Source organism: Coffea arabica, chromosome 5e (assembly GCF_036785885.1).
Source record: "Coffea arabica cultivar ET-39 chromosome 5e, Coffea Arabica ET-39 HiFi, whole genome shotgun sequence".
Lineage (NCBI taxonomy): Eukaryota > Viridiplantae > Streptophyta > Magnoliopsida > Gentianales > Rubiaceae > Coffea > Coffea arabica.
The window spans coordinates 49295532-49310569 of record NC_092318.1 but is presented as its reverse complement, the minus strand read 5'-3'; the positions used below and the strand labels follow the sequence as shown (position 1 = coordinate 49310569).

The 15038-nt window shown below is 38.8% G+C and overlaps 3 protein-coding genes across 4 annotated transcripts; 1 reads left to right on the top strand and 2 right to left on the bottom strand.

Annotated features, from left to right (window-relative positions):
• Nucleotides 1-215: 215 nt before the first annotated feature.
• LOC113743280 (zinc finger BED domain-containing protein RICESLEEPER 1-like) lies at nt 216-3935 on the bottom strand. Of its 2 annotated transcripts, none has more exons than XM_072048951.1 (3): nt 3764-3935; nt 1022-3032; nt 216-932 (listed from the first exon to the last, which is right to left on the bottom strand). In XM_072048951.1, the coding sequence occupies exons 2-3, from the start codon at nt 3000-3002 to the stop codon at nt 880-882; spliced, it is 2034 nt and encodes a 677-aa protein (XP_071905052.1). In that variant the 5' UTR covers nt 3003-3032; nt 3764-3935; the 3' UTR covers nt 216-879. The 2 variants fall into 2 exon arrangements, with proteins under 2 accessions (XP_071905052.1, XP_027127053.1); XM_027271252.2 differs by having other exon boundaries at nt 1022-3046; nt 3764-3934.
• Nucleotides 3936-5866: 1931 nt separating this feature from the next.
• On the top strand, nt 5867-7323 carry LOC113688480 (HVA22-like protein f). The gene is made up of 5 exons (XM_027206299.2): nt 5867-6035; nt 6282-6308; nt 6426-6548; nt 6635-6881; nt 7063-7323. Exons 1-5 carry the CDS (start codon nt 5989-5991, stop codon nt 7087-7089), a joined length of 471 nt encoding a protein of 156 aa, XP_027062100.1. The 5' UTR covers nt 5867-5988; the 3' UTR covers nt 7090-7323.
• A 557-nt stretch (nt 7324-7880) lies between these two features.
• On the bottom strand, nt 7881-14686 carry LOC113743466 (uncharacterized). The gene is made up of 4 exons (XM_027271485.2): nt 14083-14686; nt 13660-13714; nt 12936-13551; nt 7881-11142 (listed from the first exon to the last, which is right to left on the bottom strand). The coding sequence occupies exons 2-4, from the start codon at nt 13689-13691 to the stop codon at nt 8107-8109; spliced, it is 3684 nt and encodes a 1227-aa protein (XP_027127286.1). The 5' UTR covers nt 13692-13714; nt 14083-14686; the 3' UTR covers nt 7881-8106.
• Nucleotides 14687-15038: the final 352 nt, after the last annotated feature.

Here is a 15038-nt window from a genome sequence, read left to right as displayed (position 1 = left end):
TTTATGTTTGGTCGTCTGTTGTGTGCATGGACCATATCAGTGTCCGCAAATCCTGCACATTGTGGAGCCCTGAAAGGAGCAAAGTTTTACGGTACCTAAATCTTGCTTGCAAGTCCACAGGCATTTGAGTTCGAGTCTTAATTCTTACCCATGTTGACTAGATCCAGGATTCACGCCCAAATGGAGTTCAGGAAGGGGGATAAAAAAAGGAAAAAGAGCAGTAATGAACGCTTTATTTACAGTCAAAAAAATGTTAATAATCCACAAGACATGAAATGGGCTGGGTTGACCTTTAAATTGGCCTATCCTTCATACGGCAGAATACCAAACAACATCTTATGCAGGCCCGATTTTTACACGCGTTGATTATGATTGTAAAACCTCCACCGTCGTCATGCACATTATATTGTTTCTTTCTGGTTCAACCTCCAACAGATTAGACAAAGGCGTGGATTTGACGATCTCTCCATTTTCCACCTGAAAACGAGCTGCGTGAGCTCTTCCGGCCTGTGCAGAAGAGTTGTAAAAACCAATACGGACGGACTCGCTCTTTCAGCTCAGCTACTACTTCACATCTTGCAAAAGACCTTTGCTTGGCACAGCATCTAATGAATTGAACATGGTACCAAGCCCACTGCATTCTACTCTCTACCACCCGAGCAACATATTCTGCGAACCAAACGGGAAAAGCCAAGGAAAGCCTCAGAGGCACAAAAAGGGAGGTTAGTCTTTCTTCAATCTCTGTGCAGGACCTCAAGATATACAATTAGGCTGACATGAAAGAGTTTCATGAAAAGCTGGAGATACTCAAATGAGCAAAGCCCTCTGGAAAGAATGGAAAACATGTCTACGGTATAACCAAATTATACCCATGTGTTACTACTTTGCATCATAACAAATGGCCAAAGGAGGGTTGGATGATGATTTAGAATCTGTCACAAAAACAAAAATCAAAAAACATCTATCAGTAGAAATTGACAGCTATTCATAAAAATCAGAAATGTCACTTCAATAAATTAACCTTCTAATTCACTGCTCATCCAGTCTTGGGTGCACATCACAGCCTGTAAAGTCTCTGATCTCAATGGAACCCAAGGTTGGTCAATCGCTCTATCGCCAGTGTTAAACAAGGCCTCTGATGAGACTTTGGACAAAGGAATTCCCAAAATGTTGCGTGCCATAGTAGATAGGATAGGATATCTTGGTGTGTGAACTTTCCACCAATTTAGTATGCTGAAGTCAACATTTCGAGGAAACAAAGGCTCCTCTAAATACTTGTCCAAGTCTGATTTTACGTTTTGGCTCTGAGAAGTTTCATTTACAAATTTGTCAAAGCCTGTAAGCCTACTTCTGGAATCATTAATAGCACCAGTCCCAAAAGTACCAACTTGGCAAGTAGCACCTCCTTGACCTTGAGAAGTTAATGGTGAGCATACCGCATGACCATTGTAAAGAGCCTTCATACAATTGGAGACTATATCAATGCAATCAGGGGCACTATTTCCGTATATCTGCGGATAATAATATTCCACCAATTTCATCTTGAATCGTGGATCTAAGATGGCTGCAATTGCCAAAGCCAAGCTGCATTTCTTCCAGTATTCATCAAATCTTTGTTTCATTTTCAATGCCAAGGAACTGATAAAATCATCTGAGTTCTGGCACCACTCGATCAACTGCAAATGAATATCGCATATCTCTGGAAAATATATATTGGCGGTAGAAAACTTGTTTCCTGCAAAAACATTAGACACTTCAACAAAGAGCTTTAAGAAGCTAGAAATAGCACTTGCTCTGTCCCATTCTGTGCCTGATGGGTACATCGTGTACAGAGACTCATGTTCTTGCAGATGGACAAATGCATCTCTGTACTCTACAGCAGCTTCAAGCATGAAATATGTCAAGTTCCAGTGCAACGGATTATCAAGACACAAGCTTTTCTGACTACTGATCCCAGCTAACTGAATCATTTCATTGAACTTATCTTGTACAGCTTGTGAACTCCTGACATACCGAATGCTTTCCCGGATCTTTTGGGAAATCTCAAAAGATATTTCCAGTGCATCCTGAGCCATTAACTTGACAACATTTGCTGCACAGCGTACGTCAAACAATTGGCCATTACAAACAAGATATCGGTGCTCACATAACTGGTCTCTGATCCTACGAACAATGTCATCGTATCTGGAATGATTATCAAGAGTGAGTGAAAACAATTTCCTATCAATATCCCAGTTCCTCAGGCCTGTCATAATAGCATCACAAAGCACGTCTTCAGTTTGAGAAGGATCAAGCGCCAGAAAGTTCAGAATTTTCTTCTTAAGTTGCCAGGTATCATCAATGTAATGTGCTGTCAAGGAAAGGTACTTAGAATCTCCATTAGCAACCCATGTATCAGCATAAAGGCTAACTTTACCAGGCAATTTAGCCAACTCTTCATAGACCTTATGTTTTTCTATTTGATAAATTTCCTTGCAATCAGCCTCAACTCTATCAAATGTCACCAGGTCAAACAGCGGCTGAAGATTTCTGACAAATATTCTGAAGCCAAAATCTTCAACCATGGCCAGAGAATAACCATGCAATATGATCATTCGAGCAAGATCAAGTTGGCTCCGTTTATGATCAAAGTTATTAGTCCCCAGGCTAATGCTCCCATCTTTCCTATTCCCATGCTCAAATGTAGTATTTACGATGCTTAATGCTTCAACCTTTCTCTGCTCTTGACCAAAACTAAGATTTGCAACAGTAAGAGTTCCATCCTTTTTCTTTCCCCTGGTTACCAACTGAGTTACATCATGGTTTGACCTTCTCCTACATCTGATCAAATGGTTTCTCAAATGTGACGTTCCACTTGTACTTGACCCGCTAAGTTTCCTTTTACAATGGTGACAAATAGCCACCAAGGTATCGCCTTTTTTAACCCTATCAAAATCATTCCACACCACAGATTTCAACCTACTGGAATTGACTATCACCGCTTCATCCGCTATATCCATCATTCCCCTTAGATACTTACCCTATTAGTACCTCTGCAATTTTCGTTCTGCAGTGAGTAAGGCAATCGCATAATAAGTTCGAATCAACAAAATATCCCATAAAAGTCTATTACTTTGAACTTATTATCAAGAATTTTTGTTTACATAACTTGGAAAATTTACAAATTTGATAGCAAAAAAGGTTGGAAAAATTACCCACCTTTAAAGAATTAAGGAAAAAGGGTAAGTGAGTAAATTCAAAAGTCATTCGCCTCCTTTTTTTTATTCAATATTTAAATTAATTAACGGGCAAAATTAACAAACAACACTACTGTATAAAAATGAAAAGCAAAATAAACAACAAATAATTAAGAAAAAACAGAATAGGTATAACAAACTTCAAGAGCAACTGCATAAAAAACTTTAAACCAAAAAAAAAAGGAAAGAAAAGAATAAAACACTAAGGACTTAACTCTGGAAACTGAATTGAGGCAAAATCCGAATGCCAAAAAAAAGGTACAAATTCAAGAATTCAGACATGCATCCACCGGCCAAGATCGGAGGACCCGAATTCAACCCGATTCGACTTGCTTTAGTAAATAATCGGGTCATAAATCATTACAATCACTGACGACTAAAACCCTAATACAAGTGTCGGATCCCATAAAATAGAAGACAACCGGTTGTCCATAAAATTCGGATTTCGGATCCTAAAAAGCAACCCGACTAAAGCATTCGAATTATAATACGAACATTACATCAAAAGGCAGAAAGAAGAAACTTACAGAGGATTAAACGGGTGAGAATTTAGGGTTTAAAGCATGGGGGCGGGCGGCCGGGGCGGTTCGGACTTCGGAGAATTGTGGGCAGAGAGTGGAGAATAGGAGAGTGTAATAGTGGGAGTTGGATAGTGGAGCAAAGCTGGCGAAAGGCGCGAACCCGTCGGGGTGAAAATCTTGGGCCATCCCGGGTGTACTTGACCTGGATTTTGGGCCAATATTTTTCATTTTTCTTTTGACAAAGGTTTGGCCCATTGATCAGAATACTTCCCCCACGTTACCTTTTTTGGACTGCTCGCGAATGAATACCAAATCAGCCGAATCCATATTGGAATGGCTGAAATTAATAGGTGAGTAAAGTTATCAAAAAAAAAAAAAGGTGAAGGTGATAAATAAATAAATGAATAAAGATTAAAATGAAACAGGTACTTGTGATTCATGTGATATAGGCTTAACCTTTGGTCAAATGCTATATGAATTTACTAAAATATAGTGGTAAGAGTCAGGGAAAAAAAGGGACCTTTAATAGTCAACTTAAATGTGTTTTTTGTATTATAATATAGCTATATAGGATTAATATATTATATATTGATATGAATACACTATCACTATTTAATGGATCATGACTAATATGAAATTTTTCGTATAAGTCATTCATTCAACAGTAATAACGTATATACTGTCAGTTCATACAAGATTAACTCTGAGAAAAAAGGCAACAAAATATTTAATTATGTTCCCCTATTTAGTTCTTCAGAAGAATTATTTTCATCTTTATAACAAAGAAGAAGAATTATTTATATTCATTATTTAATAGAGAAAAATTAAAGTGCTTTCTTTAAGTGGGAAAAGAAGTACTAGGTTGACAGTTTCTGGATCAATTAAAGTAATGGAAAATAATAGTTTCAGACAAATTGGGAAGAGAAGCCTGACCCACTTTTTTTTTTTTTTTTTTTTTTTTTATTAAGTAAGAATCCAACTTTCCTATTGGCTTTCGTTAGCAAAGGGGGTCAATCACAAGACCACATCTCCTCCTTTCCTTTTTCTGCTTTTGTTGAAAAGTTATTCAACTCTTCTCCCATGAATTCTGTATTTCTCTAAGCTTGAAGGAATTTGGGAGAAAATGACTTTCACAAACATAGCTATAGATTTATACGTGCAAACTACATTGACCATGCAACCCTATATTAATTTCAGAGACTTGTGCTCCTTTTTTTTTTTTTTTGGCCCCTGACCCCTTCATGGTAAGAAGAGAAGCTTGAATAATTAAACTAAATTAAATCGGACCTGTTTTCCCTTTAATGGATTTTCTGTCCATTTTTAGCCGTGCACAATCATTAAGTATCCTTTACTTATATTCTAAAAATTCAGAACTTTCTGGAATATTTCACCAACGGATATATAAACACCGGTCTGGACCAGTGGTGATTCAGTCCCCTAAATTTTCACTTAGGCTCGTTGGGTCACTCCCCTCCCCATAGTATAGAGTAGGAGTAGGTCTATCATGTCAAAATAAATATATAAAAAAAATCATTAAGTGTTTAATAAGGAACCTTTTCTCCTGTAGTTTTTGTCTTTTTACCCTAGGATACTTAACATGCAAATCAAAGAGTTGGAGGTGAAATTTTCTATTTAACTAGGAACGACATTTGCACATGTTGCTCAAAAAATAACTTTTGTACTGTATGTCCATCTTTAACAAGATAAAACTTACTCTGAGATTAAACAAAAGAACTAGATTGATTTGCACTTAAAATAACAAGATTGTGGATATTGATTGATCAGGTAAGGTTGGGCTACAACTCTCAATACCTCGTCAACTACTAAACTCGGCAAAAAGAGCTGCATGCTGAGACAGAAAAGACTATTTATGCTTCTGCTTCTTTATTGGAATCCTGTGTAATACTGTTGATCAAGACAAGGATAAAAATGAGGACCATCACTTTCTTACAAAAGCATTTTTTCCTTGTTGGAGTTTTAAACATCTTTCTTGCCGACTCATTTCCCAAGTCTCAAAACTCTTTCTTGTTGATGGAGGAAAGTAGACTTTAACTGTTCCATAAAGATATCCATTCCTTCATCGCATCATCTGCAGAATACCCGCTACATAAATCCCCTAGTTCTTGCACTGCTGGTTTTCTCATGTACGTCAAGCTTAAACTTCTTTCAGTTTGTTTTCAGAGGGAAGAAACTAAGCATTTCTCAACAGATCAACATAGTTGCATTTCGACATGGGTGCCCTTGGAGCTCTTGCTAGACATTTGGATGCACTTATTGGGTACCTTATTCTATACAGATTTTATTTTATTTGCATCTACATTCTATAGTCTATAAACATGATTTCTGTGTTGTCCAAATATCGATGGCTTCATTCGGAGTCTCTTTTGCCTAAAGAACGACAGCATTAGAGAAGCAAACGAAAGTAAAAACAAGAAAGATTAGACATTGCATGCATGCGAAAAAATTTACTTTCGCAGTTTCCATTATCTAACGGTTTTAATTTTGGTGCTAAACTTGAAACCAGACCTGGAATAATGCTTCTGTATCCTCTGTAAGTCAAGAATCTCTCGAGTTTTCAATGGCAAGATAACGTTCCAGTTGATAAAGCAAAATAAACATGCATTAACTTATACATCGTCCTATCCCTTGTTTATGAACAATCATGTAGATATGCATCCATGCGAGCAATTGAGAGCCCTTCAACGCTTGATGATCAGCAGTGGCTTACCTATTGGATGCTATACTCATTCCTAACCCTCTTTGAACTGTCTATCTGGAAAATCCTCCAATGGTAAAGTTTCATAGATTAAATGTTTTGTTAGGGTCATGAGTTCATAAGCTTATGGTATCAGAAAAGGGCTGCTTTTGCTTGTGCAGGCTACCCTTCTGGCCTTACGTAAAGCTTCTATTCTGCATGTGGTTGGTGCTGCCTATTTTCAATGGAGCAGCCTACACATATGAGAATCTCGTGAGGAAATACGTCAAAGTTGGGATCAATGTTAGCTCAAGCTATCCTGAAAGACAAAGACGGGTTCTCCAGATGATGAGTCTTGATGCAAGGAAGTCTGTGGAAAGATATATTGAGAGATATGGTCCAGATGCCTTTGATAGAGTTGTCAAAGCGGTAAGACATCTGCCACCCTCCCCCCCCCCCCCCCCCCCCCCCCCCCCCCCCCACACACACAAACACCAAAAAAAGACACATAAAAATTCGAGTCTTTCATTCTTTCTCACGCAGCTAAATTACACAGGGAAAGAATGTTGATTTACAAACAATAATATGTTTGAGACTGAATATGTTGCAGGCTGAAAAAGAAGCAAAGAAACACTAGGGAGGGAATCAGAGATGTCTCCCCACGATCGTGTACTGAAATTCTACTTCGCCTTCGATGATTGGATCTTCCTAATTAACTATTTGACTAGATTACAGCAAAACTACAGTACTAAAAATTCACTTGGATTTGGGCTAGATTCTCAATCACATGCTGACTACTTTTATACGTACTTGGAATTGAATGTACTTTTGTGAGGATTAAAAGAAGAAAATAGTAATCATTTTCTAGTGATCCACGTGTGCATCTTCTTCGAGCGATTGATTGGTCTCGTTCTCTCTAAACTACTTTATGCTGGATTAGCAATTTCAAATTGAGTACTACCATCTATTGGATTAAAAATAATAATAACGGTGTTTCTGTGATTTCACAAGAATTGTTTATTGTCCAAAAATAATAATAATTAACTAGTGATAAGGACACGCCCAATATACGTGCAGTTTATAAATAATTATTAATGACCACTATTTTTATGCTAACTAAATTATATTTTGGCGCAAATTGTCACCCTGCAAAGAGTCATAGTCCAATGCGTCTATACAAAGTCAGTTTCAGATGATAATTGTCTTCATGATGCAAAATGCCTTAAGAAAGAGCATCAGTTAATGCTCAAAGGGAAAGCAGAAACTGCTAATTCCAACAATTCCAGCCTCTCTTTCACTTACCTGAGAAACAGATTCTTTGCTGGACTCGTAAGAAATTTTAGTAAAAGAATCACGACAAGAAAGGCTAACTGGATAAATGTAAGACTAGGCAACATATTAACCAACAAGGATAAAAAATCCACAATCTGAGAAAAGTAATGCACGCGTTTGAACAGAAACAGAAAAGGTTTACATTTCATCGAGTACAGAACACAGAATAAGCCACACATTGTTACACAATTTTCTTCTAAATTACTGCAGTGACAAGCTTCAGTATGAGCAAGTATTGCAGCTCCATTATCGTAGGACATTCAGGGAGTTGAAAACAGTTAACGAACAGCCATTTGAAAGAAATTAATCATCTGACTGACTTCTAAAACCTGTAGATCTTTGAGGATTTCTCAGACCCAAGAACCCTCCTGCCAGTTGCTGGTGTAGCAACAGGAATGATTGAATTGGTTGACTTAGAGTTTGCCTGATCATTCTTTTGACATGGCTTTAGGATATATCTTGCTCCTGCTGTCAATTTCATGGGACCTGATCTAGGAGCACCTGTCAATTTGAAGGGACCCGTCTCAGTACAATCTCCAATCTCATCCACATGAATCCCATTATGACCACATTCTACAGTCACTGCGTTTTCTTCAGCTGAACCTAGTTCTAATACTTGTCTATCACACTCCGCATCTCCTTGAAAATTGTTAGCACTCTGAACTGCTGTTACAGCACAGCTAGAATCTTCTTGAATTCCTATTTTAGGTATCTTAGAGGACCTCACACAATCACCTGATACAGATGGAACCCTCTTTTTAGATCTTTTGCCATGAGCAGGGATCCGAACACTAAATCCTGACTCTACTTGACTGCCAACATTCACTTTCTCCCCAACTCTATTCTGCATGGAAGAATTTGACGAGAACCCAGGATGGGTAGGCACACTTGGACAGTGAACCAAAGAAGTTGAAGCAAATGCATTCTCTGAACCAGAAGAAGGGAACAAAAGGAAAGGCTCGGGCCGGGGAAATGATGAAGGGCCAGTTTGGAAATTAATTCCAGACATAGAGCAGGGATGACAGACAGTGCCTGGACCAGAATGTGATTGGCGATAACCCATTAATGATGCCTTTTTTCTGGTCTCCAAGAACCCTGGGTGCATGACCCTAAAAGAGTTCTGAGACCAAGATGGCTCCGTATGCATTCCACATTCTGAATGTGAAAAAGGGAACTTGAGGGCTAACTGTGCAGGAGGAACCGATGTGTGCTTGTTTTCTAGTTGAGCCCTGCTTCTGCTCATGTTCTCACTACAGTTGAGAAGAGTTGATCCCGGTATAGAAATCCCTGGGCGTTCTACAGGAGATATATATGAACAAGAGAATTTATTTTCCAATGTGGATTTATGGCTATCCGATAAAAGGGAAGAAACCAGTGAAAATTGAGGATACTTCTCAGGTTTGAGTATACCCTTGCTTAAACCATCCCAATGTTGCTGCATTACATTATTGTGGCTGTCAGAGAAATGCAAGGATGTCTTAGATTCTGGAACCATCATCGGTGGAGCACCTTCTGATGCCTGTTTCATTTCAGCTTTTGATACATAAGTCGCTGTTCCTTTCAGTTTCCCTAAAATGGGATGCACAATGAATTCGGGCATATGTGGACTCTTTATGGATGAAGTCTCAATGCCATTATTATTAGAACAATCAGTTATGATCTGCTTGTCCGTCCAAAGCTCTCTATCCTCAAGTCCTTCAAAACCTCTTCCGCCAATGGTAAACTCTTGACCCATCAGACGCATCGTCGATTGAGTAACATGCACTGAAATATGATCAGAATTGCCATGCTGCTGAATTATTTCATCCCGTGGGTGCTTTTGAACCTCGTAGTTGTGTCTGGGTTCAAATTGAGACACTTTCATCCGGTCCATGTCTGACTCCAGCGAGTAAAGGTAAGGATCAGATCCCTTCATCACTGTATTTGTTCTTCCAGTACCATATTGATCAAACATATCTAATCCAGAAGGCAAATCACAGTTAGCAGCCTCTTTACCGGAGTCCTTGATCCTGCAAGATTGAACCTGGTCTTTGAATGGTGCCATCCCATTCCAACTTCTAATGTCTATGTGATTAATTATTGAGTTCGAGAGGATATTCTCATGCATTGGCGAACTCAAGGACGGACCTCTGAGGGTACTCATGCTCTTAGGAGGATTTAAACAATCTTTACCACTGGAGTTCAAACTGATAAACTCCCCTTGAGAATTGAGAGGCAAGCCAATAAAATTCTCACTTATGCCTGTCTCTCCACACATAGCCACTCTCGAGTTCCAATCCGGAAGGGAACAAATAGTATGCATCAGCTCTTTAGGAGACAGATGAGGGAACCATTGATATGGAAAAGCATGGTCATTATGATTCTCTCTGATACTCTGTGAGGAGAAAAGGGGTCTGGCATTGGCATTCTCATGTTGTATAGAAAAGTATGATGATACAGGCTGAGGATATGCCTTCAGACAATCCATTGAACAACCTGAATCAAGGTCAGGGCCAGCATCTCCAGAAAGATCGAGCAATCTACGACTGCTACTGGAAGCATCTGATAAATAGCCATACATGGGAACCGTAAATTTAGGAATATTACGTTCTTGGGACATTGAAGGAATCCCAGAGGAGGAAGTATACAATGCATCACGGGCTGTTACACTATTGCATCCTTTAAGCCATTGAGGACTTTCAATGTGCAGAGGACCTTGACCAAAGGACACAGATCTATTCAACCAATTCCCTTGACTAAACCCATGCTGCCACGAGAAAAAGTTTGGTGCATCAGCCTCATGGTATCTACTAGATAACAGATTTTCAGTCATAAGCTGAACATCAGCCTCAGCTGCTGCGCAATTGGAAATTCCAAGCTCAGTTTCCTTCATCTCTTGAATGCTCAAACTTTTTCCTCTCTCTGAAGGATGACCCTTTTCCACAGAAGCAGCACTGATGTCAGAAGTTGAATCACTGAAAGTTTGGGTCTCTAATTCCACAGTAGGATATGCCTTCCTCTTTAATTCAAGTACATCATCACTTCGTGAGAAACTGACATGCTTATTGACAGTTTGAGTGCTAGAATTAGTTAAAATACCAGCATCATAAAAGATGGAATCTGTGGAGTTCTCTGCTGGAATTACTCTTCTATGATTTTTAAGAATACCACGCACAGGAGAAACTGCTTGTTGGTCATTTTGAAGCAATTTGGAAGTACTTGGAGTCTTGCATTTCATCTTTTCTTTAGTTAAACGCTTCAGCCTTGGTTTCTTCACATGGGTAGCAATAGCTTCAAACAGATCCTTGCTATATGTAGAACAATTTGCATTTGCGACAGAATTGGCTGAAGTTTGCAGTTTGAGCTTACAAGTTTTTTCCTGAGAAACCAAGATACATCTTACCATCTAAATATAACTTAAAATGATATACACATATTTGCCCATAGAATAGTAAGTTTAGAAAATGTGCACAATGAAGTCAAAATATTGTGAGTTTTCCACCTCGTACGGCTCAGCAACACATTCTTTTGGTGTTTTCTTTTAATCCATTATATTTAATGAATGGATTTCTACTTATTCAGGTTAGTTACATGAATGCTACTTCTACCACTAGCACCATAAAATGAAGGGCTTACCAGAGCTATTTTCCTGAGCTCCCTCCCCCTACCCCCCCCCCCCCGCGGCAACACCCTGGTCGTGGCCAAAAAAAGAAAAAAGAAGAAGGAGGAGGAGGAAGAGAGAAGAATAACCCATAGTCAAGGTTCTGGACTGATTTAAATAGATTGCTAATAACTTTATTAGCATCTGGTTCTGGTTCTGGTTCAAATCTCATCTACAATTTGCATGGCTCTCCCAATATATAAACTATCAAGTTGTTTACCATGAAATTCATTGAACCACCATATAATCTGGGATCAAGATGTTAGAATGGATATCAATTTTAACTTTCAAAAAGCTAAATAAAATCTATGGATTCCATCAAGACATATAACTGAATCCGAAACTGCCATAGGCCAACCACTTTAAATCTGTATAACAAACTTCCCTAATTTATGTAAGAAGCTCCCTAATATCTTATGATTTTTCCTGGACCTGCAAGAGATCACAAATTTTAAAGGGGCTTCAAAGAGATCTACTGCATGTATGTGACACCCTCTCACTGTTGTATCATTCATATACATCTTTCATGAGACGGAATGCACCATGAGCTTAGCTCCCGTCAGTTCAGAGTAAAAGATGTAATAAATATAAGCAAAAGAGACAGAATTTGGACAAGTAAAGTAACCAAACCCATTTCATAGCAACTTACTGGTGAAAAGGATGTCTTCTTTCTATTAATATCATGCTAGAAGACTAGTGAACAGAAAATTCTCAACATGATGAATCTTAAATAAGGCTTCCACCTGTGTCTACAACTACAAGCCTTTGTACACTCAACAGTGAGTTTGCTAAAGCACTGGATTTGCATGATACAGCAATTAACTAGGGGCTACAGCCAGAAAATGACCTCCAAGTCGCAAGCTCAAAGTTGAAACCAATGGTCAAAATGTAGCAATATGGTGAAAGTGGGCTACTGGATGAACCCCTCATGCCATGCCATGACAATGATGGCTGAGGAGGTAAACGCAACCAGCAGAAAGAGCAGCATATGTGATTTTGGGCAGGCAGCAAAAGCTAGGACAAAACTCTTAATCCCATGAAAGCCCTTTCTCTATCCAACCGGTACTGCACAGCTGGAACACCAAAGTTTCTTCCTCACCAAGCTCAAACCAGCTTCCCCAACATACAAGACCCCATTTTTCACTATTCGCCTCATACCTAACCTTAAATCTTTTTGCCTAAGTTCACTCTCGCAGGAGTACAAGGTAAAATTCATACAAATGTATAGAGCAGTCAACAACCAGATATCAAGCAGTAGTTTTAAGCAGAAAATCTATACAGAAAAGGACAAAAATCTGAGTATTCCAAGGATATTGGATCTAATTTCAAGTACTCAACAACTAAGAATCGATCAATCTATGGATGATACCATTATTTTATGCTCCAAATAAGCTAGAAATGTCACAATTTATCAGCGAATCATCAATATATCTGGTTAAATGCAACTTGTATACCACATTCACAAACAATTAAACAAAACGAGCAACATATGATAATGGACAATCACTTACCTTCTTGGGGCTCCTTAATTCCACGGCGGCATTCTTCCCTTTTTCCATCTTCTTTTTCTTATTGACCCCGTCCTTGTTCTTCAAATTCTTGATCATCACCGTCTTTTCCTTCTTCAGCATGCTCAAAATTCCCTTCTTCTTAACCTTCCTCTTCCTCAGACCCGCATCAACAATCCCAGCTTCCTCACCACTACCTTCATCACCATCTGCTCCATCATCAGAGCACTCTCCATTTTCATCGTCATCACTATTTAGTCTGTCAACCTGCGGCGCCACTGCAAAAAGCTCAACAATGGACCTCTTCTTGGGAGCCTTGACCTTTGGCTTCGCCTTCTTCGACTTCACCACTTTTACTACCTTCACTGACTTCCCCTTTCGAACCCTTTTCATCCTCCTCAAGCATTCAAGAGTAGTCTCCTCCAGATCGGATCCCTCCTCTTGGTCATCATCCTCTTCAGCCTTATTGTTTCCATCAGCCAATTTAAGCTCATCAAACCACCACCTGAATTTCTTGATTGTCATTGGGGGCAGCGCAGCTCTTACATCCGCTTCATTAGCTTCATCAAACGGCCAGCATTTCGCCACGTCTACACTCCTCATCCTTGCAGCATACTCCCTAGGAAAATAATTAAAACCGCAACAAGAAAAAACCTAAATAATCGAAAATAGGCGGGAGGAGAAGGCAATAAAGAAAAATAAAGACAACCCATCTAAGAAAACTCACCGGATCGAAAAACCCTGCATTGCTAAGGCCATATTCTGCTCGCTCAAGATTCCAACTGAAAAGACAAGTTATTGTAAAGGGTTTGATGAAGAGTAACAAGTAAATAGAAGACAAGTGAATGAGAATAAGGGAAGAACACTAGCTCCGCCAGTCCATTTATGAGTAGAAGATAAGGATGGATGAATGGATGGAGGAAGCAGTGATCAGAAAAGTTAATCAAAAACAGTGGGAATAAACCAGCTAGGGAGAGAGAGAAAAGAGAAAGTAATTTGTACTAACAAGTTCAAGAAACAAAATTAGGACTTAAACGTTAACAAAACAGGAAACAATAACAGTTGGAAAATGATGGGTTTTGTACAACATAAATGGTAGTATTATGCAAAGAACGCAAGCAAACAAACAAACAAACAAACATCTACAGACCTTAATTTGAGCACAGCACAGCTGAAAACACCGAGTAATGAAAGTGGGAAAATGGGTTTTTGTCGAAAGCCACTTTCTAATACTCTAACAACTAATTAAGACCACATGATCACGAGCTCTGCAACAAGGATAAAACTTGATGAACATACATGTGCTAGACCATCAGTCATCAAACAAATATGGAAGAAATAGATAGTTTTGGTACGAGGATAGAATGAAGATGGGAAGATTGGGGGAAGAGAAAATTTGGGAGCGAAAGAAAGAAAGAAGGAAGGAAGGAGAGGTGTGGAGAGAGAGAGAGAGAGAGAGGAGTGAGAGAAGAGGGTAGGGAAATTGTTGCAGTAGAAGTACTACTTTATGCGTAAATTTCCCGCTCGAAAAGTGTGGGGTGGGGGGGAGTAAACTAAAGGGTGGGAGAGAGTGTCTGTCAATTGCCAATTTTCAGCTAAAGCCTATTTAAGACTGAAAGCGACCTATGAGACCCCCAACCCACCATAAAAGTAGTATGGGGTTGGGGAACTTTGGACAGAATCACGACTACTATGCTCCTCCTCCTCCTCCTCCATCACCGTTTCTCATTTCTCGTTTCTCATTTCTCCTTCTCATTCTTGTGTGTGTAAGAGTAGTAGAGTATTATTTATATGGTGTCCAATTTTGTAGTTTTACATGTATTCGTGTGTGTGTGTTTGAATAAACTATTATTTGAAATACCATTTAGAATAATTAATTATTGTTACACCTTTCATGATGTGTTATATGTGAAATAAAAAAATAGTTAAAAAATATAAGAAAGTGACTAGAGAATATGTTTAGGATGCATTGAAGAATTTTTTGTATCCAAATACCGTGAAGCAGATGAAATTTTAATGACTTTCTGACGTTACTAAGTAGTGTCCAAAATATTTCTTTTGACACTTGAGAATTTGCTATATACTATATGTTTTTCTATTAGTTTT